General features: G+C 57.4%; 2 protein-coding genes across 6 annotated transcripts in view; one reads left to right on the top strand and one right to left on the bottom strand.

Annotated features, from left to right (window-relative positions):
• Positions 1-2,535, bottom strand: part of PPP6R2 (protein phosphatase 6 regulatory subunit 2) — a 40,809-nt gene extending 38,274 nt beyond the window's left edge. For 3 of the 4 annotated variants that reach the window (XM_082238799.1, XM_082238796.1, XM_082238798.1), the window contains exon 1: positions 2,404-2,535. The gene's annotated coding sequence lies outside the window, so the exon portion shown is untranslated. The remainder of the gene's footprint in view (positions 1-2,403) is intronic. The other variant, XM_082238797.1, reaches the window with a different exon arrangement.
• A 269-nt stretch (positions 2,536-2,804) lies between these two features.
• Positions 2,805-24,105, top strand: DENND6B (DENN domain containing 6B). 2 transcript variants are annotated; one of them, XM_082238668.1, is made up of 20 exons: positions 2,805-2,991; positions 4,151-4,189; positions 4,297-4,339; positions 11,482-11,594; positions 12,502-12,582; positions 13,373-13,478; positions 13,963-14,042; positions 14,562-14,624; positions 15,297-15,352; positions 16,123-16,245; positions 16,457-16,552; positions 16,638-16,732; positions 17,319-17,384; positions 17,661-17,725; positions 17,852-17,941; positions 18,296-18,349; positions 18,641-18,750; positions 20,337-20,439; positions 21,414-21,488; positions 23,362-24,105. In XM_082238668.1, exons 1-20 carry the CDS (start codon positions 2,809-2,811, stop codon positions 23,482-23,484), a joined length of 1,764 nt encoding a protein of 587 aa, XP_082094794.1. In that variant the 5' UTR covers positions 2,805-2,808; the 3' UTR covers positions 23,485-24,105. The 2 variants fall into 2 exon arrangements, with proteins under 2 accessions (XP_082094794.1, XP_082094795.1); XM_082238669.1 differs by lacking the exon at positions 16,123-16,245.
• Positions 24,106-24,754: the final 649 nt, after the last annotated feature.

Raw genomic sequence — 24,754 nt, 5'->3', positions numbered from 1 at the left:
TGCTCAACACCATCAAATGCTGCAACCTCTCTTCATAGATCAGTTTCTGCACCCTCTTTTGGCTGCTCTTTTCCATCTAAACAATATCCTTTTTGAGATGACACTGAAATGCAAGTGTTGTCACTTCATAGATTTGTACATTGCTATGGGCACTTTTAGTTTTAATTCCTTTCCTAATGATTCCTAGCATACAATTTGCCTTTCTCACATCTTCCACCATTTACCCCAGCTAGAAAGCAACAGTTGCCATGGGCCGAGGAAGCAACTGCTTCTGAGCTGCTGCAAAGCTGGATTCCTGCTTGCTGGTTGGCCACGGTGAGAACAGGGCGCTGGACTAGATGGGTCCCCTTTGGTCTGATCCAGAACGTAGTAACATTGAAAGAGCCTGCTGGATCAGGCCAGTGGCCCATTTAGTTCAGCGCCCTGTTCTCACAGTGGCCAAGCAGAGCCCCCTTTTGGGAAACCTGCAAGAAGGTCGCCAGCATAAGAGCATGATCCCTTCCACCAGCCACCATGGCTAGCAGACATTAAGAGCCTTCTCCTCCTCCATGAATTAGCCTAATTCTCTTTCAAAGCCCTCTAGGTCGCTGGCCATCATTGCCTCCTGTGGGAGTGATTTCCAGAGTTTTAACTATGTGCTGCCTCATTAAGCATTTTATCTTTTGATTATCTATTTACTTATTAAATTTTTATACCACCTTTCATGTGAATATTACAGGGTGGTTCGCAACATAAAATTACAAACCGAGAACACAAAACACATTACAAAACAAAACCAGACCAATAACCACCCCCCTCACAAGCCAATTTAAAAGGATATAGAATGTTAATCAGCCAAAGGCCTGGTTGAAGAGAAACATTTTTACCAGGCCCCTAAAGATATTGTAATGAAGGCAGCAAGTGAGCCTCTCCGAGGGGAGCATCTCCAGACTCTTCCAATTATTTCGCTTTATTGGATGTCCAGGATTATAGAATCAAAGAGTTGGTGGGAACCAAGAGGATCATCTGGTCTAACCCTCTGCAGTGCAGGAATCTTCCGCCTGATGTGGGGCTCAAACCATGACCCTGCGGTTCAGAGTCTCACACTCTGAGCTATCGCTCCATTCTAGTGCTGAGAGGACAAAACTCTCCTCTATCCACTTTCTCCACATCATGCATGGGCTCATGAACTTCCACAGCCTCTTACACCTGTAGGGCTAGTCCTAGGTTTACCAGGACTACCTCTGCGGAAGGTGAGCCTTCTCCCAGATGCCTACACCCCAAGTCGTCCAGGGCTTCGTCCATCCAAGACAGCCCCCTCGGCAGCCAAAGCAGGTGCTGTGTCCCTGAGGCGCCAGGCAGCCCTCACAGCAGCAGAATCCGGCACTGGCCAAATCAAACCAAGCACCCTGACCCCCTCCCATGGGTGCCCTAGGCACAGAGCCCAAGGCTGATTTGGGAGGTGAGCAGTACCCAGGGGGGATCTAGGGGAGAATGACCGGTTCAGTCGCACTGGGTGTGGAGTTTCTGGGGCGCTGGATTTTGGGACCACTGGAACTGGAGACTGGCAGAGCAGGCAGAACCAAGGCTCCGGCTGGCAAACTGGCCATAGTTGTGGCTGCTCTTAGCCACAGAAGCCGCCTGGACCTCAAAGGGCAAAGGTGGGACGAGGAACATGCAGATGTCCCTTTGAGGGGAAGCAGGGCCTCATCCTGAGCAGGCCAGGGACCAACCCTCCCTCGCCCCTCCATCTTCCGGGCCCCCCAGCTGCCTCCAAGCCCTCTTCCTTCACCGACACACCTCCGCCTGCTTCCTATAGGAAGCGAGGATGCAGCCGTCGTCCTCTTCTTTTTAGATTCTTTATTACAGAACAATTTACGCAGAACATAAACACAACGAAAAACAACATAAACAAGCCACAGACACTGACTAGCACCACCGCATTTGACACTTTGACTTCCGATTCACTTCCCGGTGCCTTTTATACCTTACTAGTCCACGCGCACTTCATTTTTATTATTCTTTTCAGTTAAGTATCAGGAAAATTTTGGCTTTATAATTTCCTTCCACTTCAAGATTCAATCCGAGTCTGTCGGCAGATCCGTGTTCATGTTGTTGCTGTTTGGTGTTTGAAGGTATTCTCCATCTTTCCTAAATTTCTGGCCAGAAGAATTTCCCCGTCTTCTCCCTGGGGACGCAGCCTGGCCCGCGCCCGCCCCCAGGGGAAGCAGGCCGGGGGAAGGCGACGGCCCCCCCCCGGCGCAGCTGGCAGGGCCCGGCCCTCCCCCAGAAGCAGCAGCAGCAGCAGCAGCAGCCCGGGGCTGGACCCCCCGCCGCCCCCAGCCCGGCCCAGCCCGGCCCGCTCGGTGGCGCCTCCCGGCCCAGGCGCCCTCTCCCCGAGGCCGCTCTCCCTGGAGGCCTTACCTGGGGCGGGGGCGGAGGGTGTCCCGGGCGCCTCCTGGCCCGGCCGGCCTCCCTCCCTCTCTTCTCCGCGGCCTCCCCTCAGCTCCAAAATGGCGGCGCCGAGAGAGCGCGCGGAGGGGGCGGGGCCAGGCGCGCCTGCGCACAACCACCCAGGCCGGCCCCAGCGGGCGGAGGACCCGGCCGGCCTCGCGGGAGAAAACGGGACCCGGCGCCTCCCCCTCCCCCTCCTCCCGGGAACGAGGGCCTTCTGCCGTCGCCGTCGCCGCGGCGCCCCCGTCCCCCGTCCCCGCTCTCCGGCCTGCTGGGGGCGCTGGAGGGCTCGGGGCGCCTCTCTGGGCCCGCCGCGCTCGGTGGCGGAAGGGGCGGGGCCTCCTCGCCGGGCCCGCTTCCGGCGCCGCCGCCGCCATGGAGGCTCCGGGCGGGCTGGAGGCGCTGCGCTGCCGCCGCCGCCGCCGCCGCCGCCTCTCCTCCTCCTCCTCCTCTCCGGGCGCCGGGAGTCCCGAGGCGCTGCCCTGGGGCCGCCTCTCGGCCTGGCTGGAGTGCGTGTGCGCCGTCACCTTCGACCTGGAGCTGGGCCAGGCCCTGGAGGTGGGTCGGGCGCCCCCGGGAGCGCAGGCGCGAAGGAGGCCGGGGAGGCGCCTTCCGTTCTCCGCCGGTTCCTTCGGGGCCACTAAGTAACCCGTCGCTTCTTGGCTGGGGGCTGAGCCGTGTGCCCCCTTCGCCCACTTCTTCTGTCGGATGGGGCACCCAGAGGGAACAGAATACAAATAAAATTATTTATTCGCCCCCCCCCCGTCTGGCGGGGTTTCCCCAGCCACTCTGGGCAGCTTCCAACAAAAGGTTAAAAAGACATTAAAACATCAGTCATTAAAAAGCTTCCGTGTGCAGGGCTGCCTTCAGATGTCTTCTAAACGTCAGATAGTTGTTTATCTCTTTGACATCTGGGGGGGGGCGTTCCACAAAGCAGGCGCCACCACCGAGAAGGCCCTCTGCCTGGTTCCCTGTAACACCATTTCTCAGGAGGAAGACCTCTGTGTACAGACTGAATGATGGGGGTGGAGATGCTCCTTCAGGTATACTGGGTCAAGGCCGTTTGGAGCTTTCAAGGTCAGCACCAACACTTGAATGGCACTTGGAAATGTCCTGGGAGCCAATGTAGGTCTTTCAGGACCAGGTGTTATATGGTCTCAGCGGCTGCTCCCAGTCCCCAGTCTGGCTGCCACATTCTGGATTAGTTGCAGTTTCCTGATCACTTTCAAAGGTAGCCCCACGTAGAGCGCATTGCAGCAGTCCAAGCGAGAGAGAACCAGAGCATGCACCACTCTGGCCAGGCAGTCTGCAGACAGGTAGACAGCTGGCCTGGACACAGAACTGACCTGCACCTCCATGGACAGCTCCACCAAGTAGCTGAGCTGAGGCCCCGTTGCTTCTTGGGTTAGGGCTCACCTAGTTTGTGGCGACGCCGAGCCGTGTGCCTCCTTTGCCCCCTTCTTCTGGTGGGTGGGGCACCCTGAGGGAAGAGGCTCCTTTTGACATCTCCCCCAGCCCAGGCTTCATCCAGGGGCCCTGGAGCTCAGAGCAGGTGCAGACATGAACCTCTGGAGCCTCAAGAGTTTCTGTGGCACAAGCCAGAGGTCTCCAGCACCCCTCCAAATGCTGCAAGAAACTGAGGCAGCTCTTGCTGGGAGGGGCTGGGCTCTGCCACCTGCCGGCTCCAACCACTGAGAGTTTCTCCCTTTTTTTGCAGCTGGTGTATCCCCCTGACTACACCTTGACGGAAAAAGAGGTGAGAGGGCCCCGGCCCCACTGCTGCTGCCCTGGCCCCAAAGCCTATGGGGTAGGGAGTGGGGGGGGGAGCTGCTCTTCACACCCTCTTCGCTTCCTGTGTTCCAGAAAACAAGCATCTGCTACCTATCCTTCCCCGACTCTTACTCAGGTGAGTGGGTTTGGCACAGGCTCAGGACAGAGTCAAGTAGGGAGGCATTACAGCCATTGAACCACCGGCTGATTTGATCTGCTTTGCTACTTGTATTGTGTTTTTACAACAACGTCAAGTTCTAGGGATTCCTGGAAAAGGCAGAGTCTTAACTGGTAGTGTCAGGGGTTCAGGAGCAGAGACGCAGAGAAGGGAGGAAGCAGAGAGCGAGGGGGAGGAATCCGAAGGGAAAATGAGTGATGATGACGACCCGAGATCTCCAAGCCTAAGCAGTGAGTCAGAGGACTCCCAAAAGGGAGCCCCAGTGAGCAGAGCAAGGGGGGGATCCGGGGGGACACCCCAGGAGGAAGGGAACAGAGGAGATTCAGAGAGTAGCAGCTGGAAGTCGGGACCCACGCTCATAACTGAGGGCGGCAGCAGCTGGAAGTCGGGACCCACGCTCAAGACTGAGAGCAGCAGGGAGGAAGGTAGCCAGGCATCGGGTTCCGGAGGCTGTCAGCAGGAGGGAGGGCACGAGTCAGGGGTGGTCACGCCCTCCTCAGAGAGCGAGGCAACGGTTAAGAGGAAAGTAGAGAGTTGGGCGCGCGCGCCAAGTTCAAATGCAGCGGAAGCTGGAGCAGTAAGCAGCCCGGAGAGTGAGCCAGGTCCCAAAGCCCGCCGCAAGGAGGCAGAAGGATCAGGGGGGTCAGCGTCAGAGGAGAGTAGAAGGGAGGAGGCCCAGGGGGGCAGAAGGACCCAGAGACGTAGGGAGAGGCGAAGGAGGTGGAGCAAGGCTAGGGTATTAAGCTGGTGTGCAAGAGGCGGGGACTCAGACGGGTCTTCGCCGACCTAGGGCAGAAGGTGTAGAGCTGCACGCTGCAGTTCGGAAATGAAACCTGTAACTTAATAAAGACTCTTATAAAGTGAACGCTGGCGGACTTGGTCCTATGTGAGCTGGGACTGGGTGGCAGCTCTGACAGTAAGACCCGTCTCACAAAAGCTTCGGACACCTGATATCTCGCAGCGGAGAGAGAGGCAGCTGGAGGAGGGGATCGGTGTTTGGGAGCAAGCTCACGACGGTTAGCAGAGATGACGGAAGCAGAGACAGTTGCAGCGCTGCAACAGGCAGTTACCCAATTGAACGCGGAGGTACTGGCATCCAAGAAGAGGGAGGAGGATGCGGCAGCCGCCTACAGAGATCTCCACGCCAGGTTTGAAGCATGGGTTAAACACGGGCAGCCAGGACCCAGACCGGAGGGGGTTGGGTTGGCACGGAGAGCAGGAGGGCTTGTGGCTCACTTCGATGGGAATTTACAACAGTACCCCAATTTTCGAGCAGACGTAATGTGCGCACTGCAACTGCTGGCAAAAGACTTTAGAGATGAGGAAGAGAAAGTGGGGTTCATACTATCCCATTTGCATGGGGATGCTAAAGCGTGGCTACGCAATTTGTGGAGGGATAAAGATCCGGCGCTTCAGAATGCAGATGCCTTTATCAAAGCGATGGATGCGTGTTTTTTGTCTACTATTGATGTGGATCTTGCCCGACGGGAGATTCATGGACTAAAACAAGGGAGGGCAAGCGTCCGGCAGTACCACGCCCGCTTTTTTGCGCTGGTCAGTGCCTTAGAGTGGGACCGGGATTCGCCCCCTGTCAGAGACCTGTTCTGGGAGGGTCTAAGCTCTGCGGTCAAGGATGAGATTGCAAGGGGGGAGAGGCCCCGAAGCACGCAGGAGGTGGTCCAAAGGGCGCTGACTGTGGGGGTGAGGCTGGAAGAACGTCCATGGTGCAGAGCTGAAGGACGTGGAGGGCGCGAAGCAGCGAGAAGTTTCTCTTTCATTCCAAGAGAAGCAGCGCGTGCGCAATCCACACCTCCGCCTGGAGGGGGAGAGGAACCGATGGAGGTTGGAGGTGCAAGGGCTCAGTCAGCAACCAGAGCCCAAGCACCGACAGCAGTGAAAGCGAAGCCTCCTAGAGGGAACAGGAAGTGTTACATCTGCGAGGATCCAGGCCATTTGGCGAAAGAGTGTCCCCGGAGGCTCCACAAGCACACTGCAGCCTCAGCAATGGTGACTGCAGCAACGCAGCAAGGAGAACCACAGCAGGGAAACGACGATGTCTGGCTGGAGACAGAGGCACTGGGGCCCAGCCAGACGCATCAGTGAAGCAGTCCCCAGCGATCTTGCAACCCACGGACCCCCTCCCACCCAAACCAGTAGTGCAGCTCACAGCATCTCTCCAGCTACCCGATGGCGTCACTATCGAAGTGCCGCTTTCTGTGGATTCTGGAAGCAACGCAGACTTTATAGCGCAGGATTTTGTGGAGCAGCACGCTATACAGCTACTGCCTGCCACTCTGCCCCTGCAAGTCGTCACAGTGGATGGCAGAGAGTTGCTAGGGGGGCAGGTGGTGAAGCAAACGCCACCGATGGTGATGCGCCTTGGCAACCACAGGGAAGTCATCAGTTTTAATGTCACCCAACTGTCGGACACGCCCATTGTGTTGGGCATGAGTTGGCTGGACAGGCACAGTCCGACACTGGCTTGGTACCAGAGACAGCTGATCTTCGGCTCCTCTTATTGCGCAGAACACTGCATCCTGCCCAGACAGGAGGGAGAGGAGGAGGAATCACAACTGCAGTTGGGAACGTTGCAAGCAGTCCCCCACAAATACGCAGACTTTCTGGAGGTCTTCTGCGAGAAAGAGGCTGACAAGCTACCACCGCACAGGCAATATGACTGCAAGATTGACCTCCTACCAGGGGCGACGCTGCCGAAGGGGAAGCTGTATTCCATGTCTGAGGACGAATTACAGGAACTCAAACAGTTCATAGATCACAATTTGCAGCGCGGTTTCATCCGGGAGTCCAGGGCAGTAGGGGGCAGTCCTGTTTTCTTCGTGAAGAAGAAAGACACGCCCCAAAAAAGACTGGTGGTGGATTTTCGCCTCTTAAACAAGATGACCAAGCCTTCTGATTTCCCCATGCCCAGGATTGACGACCTACTAGCGACGGTGCGCAAGGGACGCGTGTTCACCAAGTTGGACCTGCGAGGTGCGTACAATCTCATCCGCATGAGGGAGGGCGATGAGTGGAAGACAGCCATGTTCACGCCTCTGGGCACCTACGAATACAGAGTGATGCCGTTTGGATTGCAAAACGGTTCTCACTGTTTCCAAGCTTTCATGCATCATGTGTTGGCGGGACTCCTTTACAAGAAGTGCGTCTGCTTTCTGGATGACATCCTGATATTCTCCGACTCGCAGCAAGCCCATGACCAAGATGTTCGGGAGGTGCTGAAGAGGCTGCAGCAGCATAGACTGTACGCCAAACTGGAGAAGTGCCAGTTCGACACGACGGAGGTGGATTTCTTGGGTTACAAGTTGTCGGACAAGGGGCTAGCCATGGACAGCGCCAAGGTTCGTGCGGTGTTGGATTGGAAGAGCCCGCGCAATCGGAAGGAGGTCCAGCGGTTTGTCGGCTTCGCCAACTTCTATCGCAAGTTTATCAAGGGGTTCGCGATGCAGACGGCGGCCATTACGGACACGCTAAGCTCCAAGAAAAAGAAATTCATCTGGACGGAGCAGGCGGAGCAGTCCTTTCAGGCACTCAAGCGTCTCTTCGCGTCGGAAGAGCAACTGCTGCATATCGACCCCAGCAGACCGATGCGGGTAGAGACAGACGCGTCCGATAGAGCAGTGGGAGCTGTCCTGCTGCAAAGGGACCCACAGGGGGTCTGGAGGCCGGGAGCGTTCTACTCCAGAAAGCTCAGCAAGTCGGAGCAGAACTACACCATCTGGGACAGGGAGTTGCTGGCCATTCATGCAGCTTTCAAGGCGTGGAGGCACTTCCTGATCGGCGCCAAGCACACGGTGCAGGTCTGCACGGATCACAAGAATCTGGAGCACTGGCGCACGGCTCAGTTCCTGAACCAGAGGCAGATACGTTGGGCGGAGTTCTTTGCTGACTTCAATTTCCGAATAGAGTACGTCCCAGGCGACACCAACGTCATGGCGGATGCACTGTCCCGCAAACCGCAATACCTCGAAGAGGCGACGCCAGCGGCAGCCATGCACATCTTCGCGCCAACAGCGTGGGCGTGCGCTTCAGCCACAGTAGACCTGGATGCGGTGCGGCGGGCGTTGCAGGACGACTCCTTCGCGCAGGCGAAGATGGCAGAGGTGCACAAGGGCACGGCGAAGGGCGACGAGTTCCAGATACGAGACGGCTTGCTCTTACGTAAAGGGGCCATCTACGTGCCGGGAGACGAACTTCGCGCCAGGGTACTGCAGCAGCTGCACGACGCACCCACGGCCGGGCACTTTGGCACGGAAAAAACGGTGGAATTAGTCGCAAGGGACTTTTGGTGGCCCAGACTGAGAGGGGAAGTCGCGGACTACGTTGCGAGGTGCGACACCTGCCAGAGGGCCAAACCGGTGCACAAACCACCGGCGGGACTGCTGGAACCGCTGCAAACGCCGTTTGAACCGTGGGAGAGGGTGGCCCTGGACTTTGTTACGGATCTACCCAGCTCGAGAGGCAAGACAGCTGTACTAGTGGTGGTGGACTTGTTCACCAAGATGGCACATTTCATTCCGTGTGCGAAGGTGGCCACGGCGGAACAAACCGCCAAACTGTTCATAGATCACGTGTTCAAAGTGCATGGTCTGCCGCGGTCTATCCTGTCCGACCGCGGGCGCCAGTTCGTCTCGAATTTCTGGCAGAAGCTGATGAGTTTTCTAAATGTCAAGGTCGATCTGGCATCAGCAAGACACCCGCAGACCAACGGGCAAGCAGAGAGGGTCAATGCCATCATGCAGCAGTACCTGAGATGCTATGCCAATCAACAACCTGCGACCTGGGTGGATTACCTGCCGCTCGCCGAGTTCGCTTACAACAACACGAAGCACGTGTCCACAGGGGTGACGCCGTTCTTCGCCAACAATGGGAGGAATCCCAGAACCTTCCCGGGACGGGAGAGAGTGGGGGACGGAGAACCACAGACGGCGGACGCGTTCGCGTCAGAGTTGTAGGCGGTACACGATCAACTCAGACGGCAGCTGGAGCTAGCTAAGCACGCCTACAAGGTGCAAGCTGACAAGCACAGGCGGGTTGGCGAAGAGATCCAAGTGGGAGACTGGGTCTGGTTGGCAGCCCACGCAGTGCCGACCAGGTCACTAGCCAAGAAGAAGTTGGGGCACAAGCAAATTGGTCCGTACCAAGTCGAAGCACAGATCAACCCGGTAGCCTTCCGACTGGTGCTGCCGGAGGGTTCCAGAATGCATCCGGTGTTCCACAGGTCGGTGCTCACTCCCTACAAGGCACCTCACAGATTCCAGGAGCCAGGGACGGCACCGAGTCCGTTCCGGGAGCGGACGGAGACGCGAGGGGTGACGCAGCAAGACCCCATCAACGAGGTCACGGAGATTTTGGACTCCAGATGGGGGGAAGAGGGAGTCGAATACCTCCTAGCCAGAGAGGGCACCCGGGCCAGCGCCAATAGCTGGGTGCCAGACTACGCTTTGGAGGAACCCCTGCTCAAGGACGAGTTTCATGCCCTTTTCCCACACAGACCCATGCCAGCGAGCTTCTTCGACGACTGGCTGTTCACGCCCACACTTTCTTCCAGCACGTTCCATGGATTCGACTCGGACGGGGAACCCGCACTGAGCACCCGTTCCCCAGAAGGATCGCCGGCGGGTTCGGCGTCAGACACCTCGTATTGGTGGGACGATCGACCGGAGGAGCAATGGCGCCGGAAGTGGCTGGAGATGCCAGGTCGAGCGACCGACGCAGTGACTGACATGGACGTGTTCGGGGAGGACCTTGGGTTCGAGCACGGCGGTACAGAGATGGAAGCGGAACAGGTCAACGTCGGCGACCGCGAGGAGGAAGACTCGGAGGTCTTCAGTTGGCGGCCAACCACGGGGAGCGAACTGTATCCGGCATTCCCTCCCGTGATGATGGAGCACCCAGCACCCACACCTGAAAGCGGGGAGGGGGGAAGGGGGGGCTTCGAGGGGGGGATGGATGTCAGGGGTTCAGGAGCAGAGACGCAGAGAAGGGAGGAAGCAGAGAGCGAGGGGGAGGAATCCGAAGGGAAAATGAGTGATGATGACGACCCGAGATCTCCAAGCCTAAGCAGTGAGTCAGAGGACTCCCAAAAGGGAGCCCCAGTGAGCAGAGCAAGGGGGGGATCCGGGGGGACACCCCAGGAGGAAGGGAACAGAGGAGATTCAGAGAGTAGCAGCTGGAAGTCGGGACCCACGCTCATAACTGAGGGCGGCAGCAGCTGGAAGTCGGGACCCACGCTCAAGACTGAGAGCAGCAGGGAGGAAGGTAGCCAGGCATCGGGTTCCGGAGGCTGTCAGCAGGAGGGAGGGCACGAGTCAGGGGTGGTCACGCCCTCCTCAGAGAGCGAGGCAACGGTTAAGAGGAAAGTAGAGAGTTGGGCGCGCGCGCCAAGTTCAAATGCAGCGGAAGCTGGAGCAGTAAGCAGCCCGGAGAGTGAGCCAGGTCCCAAAGCCCGCCGCAAGGAGGCAGAAGGATCAGGGGGGTCAGCGTCAGAGGAGAGTAGAAGGGAGGAGGCCCAGGGGGGCAGAAGGACCCAGAGACGTAGGGAGAGGCGAAGGAGGTGGAGCAAGGCTAGGGTATTAAGCTGGTGTGCAAGAGGCGGGGACTCAGACGGGTCTTCGCCGACCTAGGGCAGAAGGTGTAGAGCTGCACGCTGCAGTTCGGAAATGAAACCTGTAACTTAATAAAGACTCTTATAAAGTGAACGCTGGCGGACTTGGTCCTATGTGAGCTGGGACTGGGTGGCAGCTCTGACAGGTAGCATTCAGTCTGTGTCTCTGCAGTCACTTCAGAATTGTTAGGGAAGGAGTTGCAAACACTGGTGTAAAGGGTAGAGGTCCTGTCCCCAATCAGTATTACTGCCGTATATCCAACCTGGGTACTGCCCACAGCAACCCAACTCTCAGGTGGGGCAAGGGAGTGCTCTGCCTCTGGACATTCATGCCAGTGTCCTTTTCCAGCTTGCGTGGGGGCCTGCAGTCACCCTGGACGATGGCTGCAGGCATGTTGATTTTTGAGGAGGGCAGAATCCTCTTGAATCCATGGTCTCAGCTGCTCTCTTTCTCCTGCCCTGTCTCTGTCCATCCCAGGCAGCCTCGGAGACACCCAGTTCAGCTTCCGCTTCCGTCAGTCTGGGGGGCAGCGAAGTGCATTGTATGGGGATGACTTTGAATATAACAGGGAAGCTGCTGTATCTTTACAGGTCAGTTGTGATATTTTCAGGGTCAAAAGCAAAAGGGTTGAGATCCTTGGCTTTAGTCTGGGTTTTTTCTCCAGGACACGTTGATTTTTAGCATTTCTGAGATGGAAACTATCATTGTTATTACTTGTTGTTTAGTTCAAAAAATTAACTTTAAACAACTTTTTTAAAAATGCTAAATTTAAAATGCATCTATTCTGAACAACATCTCTGGGGATTGCTGGTGGGGCGTCAGCTGGTCCTTGGGAGAGTGAGTGCCCCGCAAGACCCAGGATCAGCATCAGGCTGGGGAGAAAGACCCCCGGGGGCTCTCCTTTCCTGGCTCAATCCCCAGCGCAGGCAGTGTTTCCTTCTCTGAGGGGAGAGCCTTTCCCTCCATGGGTGATGCGCAAGCCAAGTTGTGTCTGGATTGGTGCACCCTGTGCCCCTCCTGGAGGACTCGGGGCAGGGGGGGAGGAACCGCTGGCAGCTCATCTGTGCCATAATGGTGGGTACAGGCTTAGGTGATGGCGTGAGCCAGGCTGATTGATGTGAGGGTGGCAAGTTCCTGCTGAATGGAAAGCAGTCTCTAGAGCAGGGGTCAGCAACTTTTTTCAGCCGTGGGCCGGTCCACTGTCCCTTAGACCTTGTTGGGGGCCGGACTATATTTGGGGGGGGGAATGAATGAATTCCTATGCCCCACAAATAACCCAGAGATGCATTTTAAATAAAAGGACACATTCTACTCATGTAAAAACACACTGGTTCCTGGACTGAGAAGGCGATTGGGCCGCATCCTGCCCCCAGGTCTTAGGTTTCCTACTCCTGCTCCAGAGGGTTGTAGCCTTGGGGACGTCCCTGCAGGCCAGGCGCTGGGGCTGAAAGTGATTGCGGGGGGTTGTTCACAGACCCTTCTGCTTCCCCAACCCAGAGAGACCCTGCACACTACTTTGGCTACGTGTTCTTCCGGCAAGTCAAGGACAGCTCTGTGAAGAGAGGCTACTTCCAGAAGGTGAGCCAAGCCCTGGCTGCTGCTCAGGGGACTCTCACCCGATGAGCCGTTTCCTTTGCACAAAGCTGGAGTCGCCCCTTGCCAGGGAGGCTCTGGCAGAAGGGCGGGGAGGGGCTGGAGGGGGCCCAAGGAAGGGCAGCTACGCCAGGGGCCTCAGAAGCTGGGGGGGACGGGACTGCTTGTTTGGACCCTGGCATCTTTGGAATTAGGGGGCTGGGCAAAAAGAGAACCAAGCAGATTTGACCCACTGGCCTGAAACGATGGGCAGAGCCCAAGAGGGGGGCTGTGGGGAGCGAGACAAGATGGAAAAGGAAGAGGAGGAGATGGGCAGGATCTTGCAGCCCTTCCTGCATCTTTCCGAGAGTCATGGCTGCCTGCCAGTGTAGGAGCTGGGTGTGGAGAGGGCAGCTGAATCGGGCACAGCTGTGGGCAGCCTGAGGAAGTGCCACCCCCCTTGGGCTGCCCATAAAAAGCGAGTTTAGAGGGAGAGACTCGGGAGATGTCTGCTGTTTCTGAGAACTCTTCTCTCTGCGGGTGAGCAAAGAGCTTGTTTGGACCCTGGCTGGGTGAGACCCCAGAGGCTGAGAGGGAGGACCAGGACTTGCTATCAATGTATAGATGTCAGGAATGCTGTATTATCGTAACAGTTTTATACTTAACGATGTTCTTGTAATATTTTGCGTAAGTGGTCTGCTGTGGCTTCAGTTTTCTGTATGCTGCTTAGAGGTGTTTTTACTCTATTAAGTGGTATAGAAATGCAGCCATCCGCCCGTCTCTCTCTCCCCTCCAGTCTCTTGTCCTGGTGTCTCGCCTCCCCTACGTCAACCTCTTCCAGGCCTTGCTGAAGCTCATCGCCCCAGAGTACTTTGACAAGCTGGACCCGTGCCTGGAGGCAGGTGAGGAGGGACTGGTCACCCCCGGGGCCGGGCCTGGCGATGGCAGGCCACACCATTTCCCAACCTGCCGCCCTCCCAGCCGGCCCAGGGGCTGGGAAGCAATAGGGCCAGCTGTGCTGTGCCGGCTGAGTGGAGTCAAGGTCCGAAAGGCCTGGAGGTGGGCCAAGGCTGCCGGGAACCCTTGCAGAGGTGGCCCTTTGGCCTCTCCTGAATCTCCTGCCGGCCAGTTTCGCGGGGTGACCTGCTGCTCACCCCACCCCAAGAGGAAGCCCTTCTGTTTTCTCTCCAAGGCGCCCCAGTGCCCGCTCCTCAGCCTCTCATCTCCCGGGTACGTGGGGAGAGATGGCTGCCGCCCTGTTGGCCTTCCTCCTCCTCCCCCAGGATAGGGGGCAAGTCAGCTGAGACGATGGAGGGAGGCGGGGGCCACCGCATTTGGGCTGGGGGAGTCCAGGGCCGCCTCCTGAACCAGCCTTGCCTCTTCCAGTGTGCAGCGAGATTGACCAGTGGCCGCCTCCTGTGCCTGGCCAGACCCTCAATCTCCCAGTGATGGGCGTTGTCATTCAGGTAATAATAACGATGATAAATTTTTATTTATATCCCGCCCTCCCCAGCCGAAGCCGGGCTCAGAGCGGCTAACAACAATAAAAGTAGCACAGCATTCTAAAAACAATTCATTCTAAAATCAATTCAAAATCAAATTAATGGCAACCATTGGGCTGGAGTTCTGTGAGGATTACAGAAGGAGGGAGTCAGGGTGTGCCTTGGCCAAAGGCCTGGTGGAACAGCTCCGTCTTGCAGGCCCTGTGGAAATATGTCAAGTCCCGCAGGGCCCTGGTCTCTTGTGACAGAGCGCTCCACCAGATTGGGGCCACCGCCGAAAAAGCCCTGGCTCTGGTTGAGGCCAGCCTAACCTCCCTGTGGCCCGGGACCTCCAAGATGTTTTTGTTTGAAGACCATAAGGTCCTCCATGGGACATACCAGGAGAGGGGGTCCCGTGGGTACGAGGGTCCTTGGCCGTATAGGGCAGGGGAGGGGGCTCTGGGGGAGGGGCGCTGACTCTGCCTGTCCCTTTTCATGGCGCAGGTGAGGATTCCCTCCCGCTTGGACAAGCCTGGCTCCAGCCCCGCCAAGCCCCAGAATCAGGAGGTGAGAGCTGCTGGGACTTGGAGGCGGCCGGGGGGGTGTGGATCCTGCCATGGGCTGTGCTTTTCCCTCCCTCGGGAAGCTGTGGACTCTCCTTCCTTGGAGGTTTCTAAGCAGAGGTTGGGGGGCCACCTGCCAGAGGTCCTTTAGCAACAGTTCTTGCATTGCAGGGGGGCGGGGACTAGATGTGACGCATGAGAAGAACGGCTGGGTGGCAAGATGCCGTTCTTCAGCTCAGCAGGGCAGAGATGGCCCTCGTGGTTCGGCCTGCGGCTGCCTCCACCAGGGCAGGGGCTTGTTTCTGCATGTAACGGGGTCCTGAGCTGCTCTCCCCTGGTCTCTGCCTGGAGTTGCCAGACTGAATCCCTCCAAGGACCTCTAAATGCCGCTCTATCTGACTTTAGGAAAACACCTGAAGGCAGCTCTATTTAGGGAAGTTTTTAATGTTTGACGTTTTATTCTGCTTTTAGTTTTCTGTTGGGAGCCGCCCAGATGGGCGGGGTATAAAGAATAAAGTTATTGTTATTATGACCCCTCATGCGCTTCCCTCTGGGTGAGCCACATTGCAGGGGGGGGGGTTCTGATGCCATCCGTGTCTCCCTTGGGATTTGACTGAGACTTAAAGCTCCATTTGGGTCATTCACTGACTCCCTTCCTCTCCCTCCCCCCCCCCAGAACCTCTTGCCAGCCCCCCTAGTCCTCCCCAGCATCCACGAACTGGACCTCTTCAGGTGAGAGCACTCTCTTCTTCTGCCCCCTCCTAGAAGGGGCAGGTCTGGGGAGCTGCAGAGGGCACAAGGGAGGGCAGGGGGGTTCCTGAGTAGTATCTGATGGGGCAAAGGGGGGGCTCTCGGGGGAGCCTGCCTGCCCCTTGGCCCAGAGCAAGCACCCCCAAACTCGGCCCTCCAGATATTTGGGGGCTACAATTCCCATCATCCCTGACCACTGGTCCTGGTACCTAGGGATGATGGGAGTTGTAGTCCCAAAACAGCTGGGGGGCCGAGTTTGGGGGTGCCTGGCCAGGAGGGGATTTTGCTTCAAGGAAGGGCAGCTTGGATGGCTTTGAAGGGGGGGGGGGACAAATTCACGGAAGAGAGGAGGGCAATGGGTGGCTCCCAGCCTGCTCAGGGGGCGGCAGCCCTGGAAACCTCAGCCAGGGAGGCCTGATCCTGAGTGGGCTTCCCCCTCCGGTTGGCCCCTGTGAGAAGAGGGCGCTGGGGTTTGCTTGGGCCTAATCCAGCCTGTTCTTCTGGGGTTCTCAGGAGTTTTTCCTCACCCTGGGGGGCTCCTTTCATCCCTCTTGGGGAATCTGGTGGGGGGAGCCCCAGAGGCTCATGGGGACAGAGCAGCTCTTGTCTCTGGCTGGGGGCGGGCTGGGGAGGCTTTGATGCGCTGCCTTGCCCTGCTTTCCGAGGCCTGGCGATAGGGGCGAAGGTACCCCTGCCCCACGGCGAGCCTGCCTTGGCCCGGCCCCACCTGCCCCCTCCCGCTCTCTCCGCAGGTGCTTCCAGCCGGTCCTGATCCACCTGCAGGCCCTGTGGGAGCTGCTCCTCCTGGGGGAGCCCCTCGTGGTCATGGCGCCTTCGCCTGCCGCCTCCTCAGAGATGGTCCTCGCCCTCACCAGGTGGGGAGGGGGCCCGCTGGGCGTCTGGGCGCAGTTTGCCGGTTGGGGCGGGGGGGGGGAATCTCCAGAGTTGCCCCTGAACCCCTTGCCGAAGGGGGGTGGAGGACGAAGGGGACTCCCTATCAGGGTAAGCACCTATCTGCCCCCCTGGCCAGTTTGGGGGTGCCTGTGGGAGCCTCCTGACAGGGGCTGCCCCCTCCCTCTCCACCAGCTGCCTGGCCCCCCTGAAGTTCTGCTGCGACTTCCGCCCCTACTTCACCATCCACGACAGCGAGTTCAAGGAGTACACGACGCGGACGCAGGCCCCGTGAGTGTCCTCGGGGGGGGATGCTGGGGGGGGACACCAGGGGTTCCTAGCTGAGGACTGACCTCCCCTTTCTCCCCCCCCCCAGGCCAAGTGTTGTCCTGGGCGTCACTAATCCCTTCTTCATCAAGACTCTGCAGCACTGGCCTCACATCCTGCGTCTGGGGGACCTCAAGATGGCCGGTAAGGAGGGGCTCTTGGGGGGGGTCGGAGGGGGGAGCAGTCCAGGGCTCAGCCAGGGGCACAGGAGCCCATGCCCGGAAGGCCAGCCAGGCTCAGGGACTGTCGGTTTGCAGACCCCCACCCTTGGGCCTTGTGTTTTTCCTTTAAAAAAAAAATAAGAATTTTTATTAAAGATTTAAACAAAACATACTATCCAAAAACACGTCATCCTTAATTTTTTCCTCCCACCCCCCACCCACACAAAACGCACCCACCCCACCGACTTCCCTCAGTTCCAGTCTTTGATCTCTTTGTGAATTCTGTTCTCTGCATGTTACAAAGCTGCATAGATCCTTAAATTGTTTAGCTGATTATTGTCAATAATTTTTTTTATAATATTTATTCCAAACCTGCCAAGGAGTCCAGTTCGCTTTGTTGCGTCTTCAAATACTTTGCAAAAGGTTCCCATTCATCTTTGAAGTCGCAGTTCTCCTTGTCCCATGGCTTGCGTGTCAGTTTGGCCAGCTCTGCAGAGTCCCTCCATTTTTCTTGCCGTGATTCTTTAGTTGGGATTTCTTCAGCCTTCCACCCTTGTGTTTTTCCTCAGGGGATTTGCCCAAGCAGGTCAAGGTGAAGAAGCTGGCCAAGCTGAAGACCTTGGACGCCAAGCCGGGTAAGGAGCAGGGCTCTGGCTGTGGCCCCGGGGGCTGCAAGGGGGGGGGCCTTTAGGAGCCCCTCAGTGGCTCCGCTGCTGGTGCCGTGTTCGAAAGCCGCTCCTGGATGAGACAGCAGAGCAGAGAAGCTGGCAGGGGCTCCTCCAGGACCTGCCGGGGGGGGGGGTTCATCAGGTGCCTCTCGCTCACCTGGGAAACACAGGGGGCTCCATGGCATTCCCTGCGAAGGACCCCCCCTCCTGGCCTCACTTCCTTGTGGGGGTCTCTGGCTGCAGGACTTTACACCTCCTACAAGACCTACTTGCACAAGGACAAGACCCTGATCAAGCAGCTCTTGAAGGTGAGCGGCGGGCGCTGCGGGGGGAGGGGAGGGGCTGGTGGCTTGGAGCCCAGTTCCCCCTTGGGAGAGGGGCAGGGAGAGGCCGGGGGCCCCACAAGCGCCATGACCCTCCCTCCCGCCTCGCAGGGCATCCACAAGAAGCAGCCCTCCGACGCCCAGAGCGCACTGCTGCGCTGCCACCTCCTGGAGCTGACGCAGAGTTTCATTATCCCCCTGGTGAGTAGCGGGAGGGGGGCAGGTGCCCCCTCCCTCCAGCCTCGGCCTTCCCAGGGAGATGAGGAGGATGAGGAGCACAGGGGGAAGGCAGCCTTTGACTGACGTGAGCCATGGAGGTGCGTCCCCCTCCCCACCAGGGCTCTCTCTCCCCGCCCTGCGTGGGGCCTGGGGGCCTTCTGCATGCCCAGCAGGCATTCTGCCATGGGGGCCACTCTCCTGGTCTCTCTCCCTGGGGAGGAGGCTGCCTATTTCAGGCCATCCCCCCCCCCCGGAGTTGCATGATTGTTGGGGGGGAGGGGCAGAGCTGAAAGGGGGTCCTCTGATTTCTCCCTCCCCCCTCCTGGCCTCCCCTAGGAGCACTACATGGCGAGCCTCATGCCACTACAGAGGGCCATCACCCCCTGGAAGGTACGTTCTGAGCTCTCTCTTGGCAGCGCCAGGGGGTCTTCGGCCGCTGGGTCACCCACAGGCTGCTCTGGCCCGGCTGCTGTAGGGGCCAGTCATGCAGGGCGCATGCGGGCAAGTGGGGCAGCTGGCCGAGCTCATGCTCTGCGGAGCACAGTGGTCTTTGTGGCTGCAGCCCCCTGGCCGGAGCGGGTGTCGCTGGGCTGTGGGAGGAGGTTGAGGCATGCCAGGAGGGAGTGCCCAGGTTGCCATGGGTTCATTCATTCTCTCTCTCTCTCTCTCTCACGTGCTCAGAACCCCCCGCAGATCCGCCCTTTCCAGCAGGAGGACTTCCTCAAGACCCTGGAGCATGCTGGGCCTCAGCTCACCTGCGTGCTGAAGGGGGACTGGGTGGGCCTGTACAGGTAGGCCTTGGGGGGCTAAATCAGGACGGAGGTGGCTGATCACATACAAACCCCAGTGCTCTTCCCTGGGTGTGGAAAGCTAGTGTGTCAAGGAGCAGAGCAGGCAGGAGCCCTCAGGAACATCAGGGAGTTTGTCCAATGGGGGAACCTCCAAACCCACTCCAATCGTATTTCGAAATAGTACACAGTCGAAAAAGAAGGCTGCTTTTTTCCAGAAAGTGTAGGTTAGCTGAATCTGGTGAGAGGCCATTCCCTGGGGACCTCCCTTTCTGCAAGCAGGGAAAGGGACATTGTTTCTCCCCTCGCTCGTCTCACGACAGCCCTTGTGGGCAGCCCCAGAGGAAGAGGGCCAGTCTTGGGGTGGGAAGCGGCTGCTGCCTTCATTGGCAGGCAGGAGGTCCTTGCCAGCCCTGCCTGGACCCCCTGGAGATGGAGCCTGGGACCTTCTGCACCCAAGGGAGATGCTGTGCCCCAGAGCTCCAGCCCTGCCCTGGTCGTGCGCCAGAAGAGGACAGCCGAGGGTCGGAGCGCGCAGGCCCCTTTCAGGAGAGAGCGAGAGAGAGAAGGAGCTGGCTCTCTCTACATCACCCCGTTTTGGAAGTGAAAGGCACACGTCACCCAGAAAACGGAGCTCCCTCTTGCTGTCATCCGTGCTCCTTGGTCCTGAGCTCCAAAGCAGCTTGGCAGACACGGCTCAGGCTGCAGTCCTTGGCCTGATTGCTAGGGAGACACCCATGACTCCCCTGGCTTGGCCCCTTGCAGACCCCCCCCCATGGGCCGCTTCCCTCCACTGTGTCTCAGCCGCAGATCTCAGCCTCCCTGCCTGGGACCAGATCCTGCCCATCGCAAACGGGCCTCATCCATCCCTCACTCTCTGGCCCCTGAGGACTGGCAGCCAACCAAGGCCCAGCAGGCCTTGCAGGATCCAGCCGCCTCCTGTCGCTTAAGGACTAGGCGGAGCCTCTGCCTGAAACCCCAGTCCCGTCCCCCGTGGCCCCCTTCTCCCCCCTCCCCACAGGCGCCGCTTCCTTTTTAAAAATATTTTTTATTAGGAATTTAAACAAATCATATGATCTTAAAACATATCATCCTTAATTCCCCCCCCCCATTTCCTCCCCCCCCCCTGGCTTCCCTCAGTTCCAATCTCTGGTTTCTCTATAAATGCTATTCTCGGCATGTTACAAAATTGTATAGATCCTTAATTTATCTGACTGGCTATTATTAGTAAAAAGTTTGTGAGTGTTTATTCAAAGCCTGCCAAGGAGTCCAGTTCACTTTGTTGCATCTTTAAATACTTTGTAAAAGGTTCCCATTCGTCTCTGAAGTCACAGATATCCTTGTCCTGTAATTTGTGTGTCAATTTTGCCAATTCTGCATAGTCCATCAGCTTCTCTTGCCATAGTTCTTTAGTCGGGGTTTCCTCACTCTTCCTTCATTGTGCTATTAAGACTCTTGCCGCCATCGTCGCGTACATGAAGATATTTTTCAACTTCCTTGGCAAGTCTTTTCCTACACTCCCTAACAAAAATGCTTCAGGTTTTTTAACAAATGTTAGATGGAACATTTTCTTCAATTCCTTGTCCCAGGCGCTTCTTCCGATCCCCGAACTTTGATGGCTGGTACCGCCAGAGGCACCGGGAGATGATGCACAAGTTGGAGGCCCTGCACTTGGAAGCCATCTCGGAGGCGGTGCGTGCAGAATGGGGGGTGGCGGAGGGAGGCTCCTGCATCAAGGGGCGGCTGCCCACATGCCCCCCTTGCGCTTGGGGCTGCTACACTTGGGGCAATCTCAGCCCTCGGGTTTGCTGCTGCTGCTGCTGCCTGCAAAGTCTTGTGAGGCCCGTGCTTTCCTGGGTGATTCAGCCTCCGACAAGCGGCAGTGGTGTTCCCCCCCCCCCGACTGCTGCTTTACCTGGCCAGGTTTCCTGGGGGGAGATCCGAGCTGGGCTTGCATCACCCTCTTCAGGCAGCAGCAAGGCTGGAAAGGAGATGGGCATTTCCATCTATAAGACAAGGCTTTTTTTATTTAAAGAATAATAATGTTTAAAATTGTGGGTCGTCTTAGACACGGATAGTGCATGGGGGGGGCGTGGGACAGGTTGCTTCCGTGAGCCGGAGATTTTCAGCGGCTGTTGGGCATCGTATTGCTGGCTGTGGCAAGGGCTGGTGTTGATTGGCTGTCACGGCAGCAATTTGGTGGGCAATTGGTGGCCTCTGTCAGCGAGGGGACAGGCGATAGGTGGCTTTAGCCATGCATGCAAGTTTTCGCGTAGGTCATGTGGGTGAGCGATTTTCAGCTATTCCTCCTTTAGAAAAAGCTCAACAACTCTGGGCAATCTCCCCCCCCCCCATGATAAAAATGATGAAGAATACGGTATTTCTTCGCAGTCCCCTTGAGGGCTTTGCAGAGTCAAAGCACCTGCTCAGCATTTTGCAAAGAGCCAAGCAGGACACACTTGGGCTCCTTGGGGGGGGGGCGCAAGCACCTTTCCAGCTGAGTCGGGCTCAGGTTTGCCCAGACAGCCCCCCCCCCCGTGCTTTGCAAGATTCTTAGCAGGTGCGCCAGAAAGTAGCACCAGGATCAGGGCCGTTGCCCAGCCCTGCTCTGGGGAGGAGGAAGCAAGGAAGCGTCTTCGCAGCTGAGTCAGCTTCTTTCTCCGCAGAACATCCGGTCCTGGGTGAAGGACAAGTCTGAGGTGGAGGTGGTGGACCTGGTCCTGAAGCTCCAGGAGAAGCTGGTAAGCAGGATGCTCCCAAGCGAGTTGCGCCCGATGGGTGGAAGGTGCTCGGATCGGGGCTCTCTCCTCGAGGGAGCAGAGCGGAGCCTGGCTGGCTGGCTGGCCCCTCCGGACTCTGGCCAGGCCTGTTTCAGCCTTGGGAATCCCCTAAGGAAATCTCAGCGGACGAGAGTCAGGGCTAAACTCCTACAAATCCCTCCGCTGAACTTTTGCATGTGGGCAATAACTGGGATCCGGAAGGAGGAGGAGACTCTCTTGGGTCGTTGGCCGATGTGTTGGCCCCCGTCTGTGGGGACAGGCAGGCAGGTGAGCATCCCTGCTGCGAAAGGGGGAGAGGAGCAGCTTCTCTCAAGGTGGGCACTTGGTACGTCAGAAAGAAATGGCGATACAGACGTTTGAAAGGATGTGCTGCCCAGTTCACGGGGCGGCTTCAGTCAGTCACTTTTAATGACCTGATTCTGCCCCTTCCAGTGGACTGGTCTTCAGAATATAAGAGCCTGAGACTGGATCAGGCCACAGGGGCCCATCTCGGCCAGTATCCTGTCCTTACAGTGGGCGTCCAGCTGCCCCCCCCAAGGGCAAGTCCGCAAGCAGGATCTTGGCCCAGGAGCAGCCTTCTCCCCTCCTGCGCTTTCCAGTAAATGGTGCGCAGTGTAGCGTTCCCAAAGCAAAGGAAGGATTAGACTCTGATTAATAGAATACACACAGAGGCTTGACCAGCAAGACTCTGGGAGGGGTGCGTGTAATAATCTGTGCCTCCACCCCTTGGCCCAGGTCGTTTTATTCACAAAAGAACTATTTACACAGCGTTCGTAAGAACCAATCAGATATCCTCTGAGTATTTCAAAAAACCCCACGTGGGACAAAGTTACACTACAAAAGCTAATTTAAGCATGCATACTTCTAGGGTAAATAAAACAAGTAAAAAGGAAGAATGCATTCAGCAACCCCGGAGGTCCTAAACAAGCAATAAATACAGAGGAAGGATGGCAAGGAGATGGGGATTTTTATCACCTTCCTGTGAAACTATTTCCAGGCCCTAAGATTAGCCAAACCAAGGAAGGGTACATCAAAAAAACGACCTACTCTCTTTATGTACTGAGGATGCCTGGTGAAGCAACTGGCCGTGTTTCAGAATGCAGATCCGTGCCTGTCAGGCGTGGAGAAATGGGCAGCAGAGGAAATGGCCAGAAATGCAGAGGCTTGTAGGATTTGATCAGAAATTATTGTCAATGAATCGAACACAGTCAACGCCATGCTTTCATAGCTGATGCATACAGTGGTGCCTCGCAAGACGAAATTAATCCATTCCGCAAGTCTCTTCGTCTAGCGTTTTTTTCTTGCGAAGCAACCCTATTAGCGGTTTAGCGGCTATTAAAGGTTTAGCAGCTATTAAAGGATTAGCGGATTAGCGGCTAAAAAGGCTATTAGCGGTTTAGTGGCTTAGAAAAGGGGGGGGGAGTGAAAAAAAATCGGAACACTTGCAAGACGTTTTCGTCTTGCAAAGCAAGCCCATAGGGAAAATTGTCTTGCGAAGCAGCTCAAAAACGGAAAACCCTTTTGTCTAGCGGGTTTTCCGTCTTGCAAGGCATTCGTCTTGCGGGGCACCACTGTATTTTATAATTCCTCATAGTAATCCCATCTGATCCCCACACTCTGGACATGTGCACGCCTACAGCGCAGAAGCATTTCTTCCTCTGACTGTGGAGGGCAGAGCTGAGCTCTCAGGGCTTGTCCCCACCCAGAGCCGCCTCCTCCCCCTCCCCCTCCATGAATGGGTCTAATCCTCTTTTGAAGCCCTCTGGGCTGGTGGCCACAGTTCCAGAGTCCATCTCTGTGCTGCTTAACTCTTGCGCCTTGCCTCCCCCGCCAGGTGCGCGCCAGGTGCCACCGCCTCCCCGTGAAGGAGGAGGTTCTTCAACGGGTGGGCCTCTACATCGCCACCATCGTTGGGTCGCTCCCTGAGGACCTCCAGGCCGTCCTGGGCCCCCAGTAGAGGCCGCCTGGGCCAGAGGAACCCGACGGCGGGGAGGCAGCTGCCCCCCATCTTGGCAGGCTGGGCCTGGAGTGGGGCGCCCCGTGGGCTCTTGGAGGGGGCCGCCCTTCCTCCCCACAGAAGCTCTTCTGCCTGCAGGACCCTCTCCTTGGCCCACAGATGGTCTCCGGCCCGTTGCTGCGCCCACATCTCCCCTGTGCCGGAGAGGGGAGAAATGTCTCTCGCCAGGCGGACGGTGGCCCTGACATGAGGGCAAGTGGCAGCCCCTCCACCCTGCCCCCCAAAACCCCTTCTCCCCCCACGTGTGTCTGGATGTGCCTGCTGTGCAGTGGCGGTAAATGAATAAGTGTTGGTTGCCAGGATCCTTTGCTGCTGAGCTTTGCCTCGGCCATCTTTATTTATTGCCTTTTTACACCCCCCCCCTTGTCTAAGCCAGAGGTTCCCAATGCGGGGGGTAGTGCCCCCCTTTGGGGGGGCAGTGAGATTCCCTGGCGGGGCGCTGGAGGAACAAAGGACCACCAGTCTTTGAAACGCTGGCGTCGCTGGATCCAGTTCACCCGCTTTGTTGAATTAAACTCAGTCGTTTTAACAGGCTTTGGAATAAATGTGCAATTAATTGTTCTTGTTTTTGATTTCATTTGTTCTTGGTGGTGCAAACTGCTCTTCTGAATGAAGCTTTTTATAGGGAACCGGGGGGCTGGAAAATGCTGGGAATGGGCTGCGCTGAAGGACAGAAGCGAAGAATGGGCACACAATCTCACCAGTGCTGCTAGACAAGGGTTCCCTCTTCACCTTGCCCCTTGCGCCCACAGGTGGGCTGCCGTGGGGGCCCCTCCTCTCTGCCAGGCTTTCCAGCATCTGCATGAGGCCGCTGGGTGAGATCACCAGGACGTGGATGATGCCCCATTGAGCTCTCCTAAATTGGAAGCGGGGAAGGCAGGAACGCCCTGTGTTAGTGTCTGCAGGATGGATGGTGGTCAACGGATGGAGGTGCTGCTTCAAGGGGGCAGGCGGGTGGGGCGGGTAGAGGGGAGACCCTTCAGCCATTCTCAACCTCTGGGTCCCCAGATGTTGTTGGACTACAACTCCCGCCATGCCTTGCTAGCTAGGGGTGATGGGAGTTGTAGTTCAACAACATCTGGGGACCCACAGGTTGAGAAAGGCTGCTCCAGGTAAGCAGGGCAGAGGCCATGGAGGACTTTGGATTCTGCTCAGAAATGTACTGGAAACGCAGTGGAGATCCTTGAGGTGTTCTGTGGGCCTGGTAATT

Source organism: Podarcis vaucheri (assembly GCF_965113315.1).
Source record: "Podarcis vaucheri genome assembly, chromosome: 10".
NCBI lineage: Eukaryota > Metazoa > Chordata > Lepidosauria > Squamata > Lacertidae > Podarcis > Podarcis vaucheri.
This window is presented reverse-complemented; position numbering and strand designations above follow the sequence as displayed.

Coding starts and splice junctions, on each gene's coding strand:
- DENND6B (XM_082238668.1), top strand. CDS start 2,809: ATGGAGGCTCCGGGCGGGCTGGAGGCGCTGCGCTGCCGCCGCCGCCGC. Junction 4,340..11,481: donor CTTCCCCGACTCTTACTCAG/GTGAGTGGGTTT, acceptor TGTCCATCCCAG/GCAGCCTCGGAGACACCCAG. Junction 16,733..17,318: donor GGGGGACCTCAAGATGGCCG/GTAAGGAGGGGC, acceptor GTTTTTCCTCAG/GGGATTTGCCCAAGCAGGTC.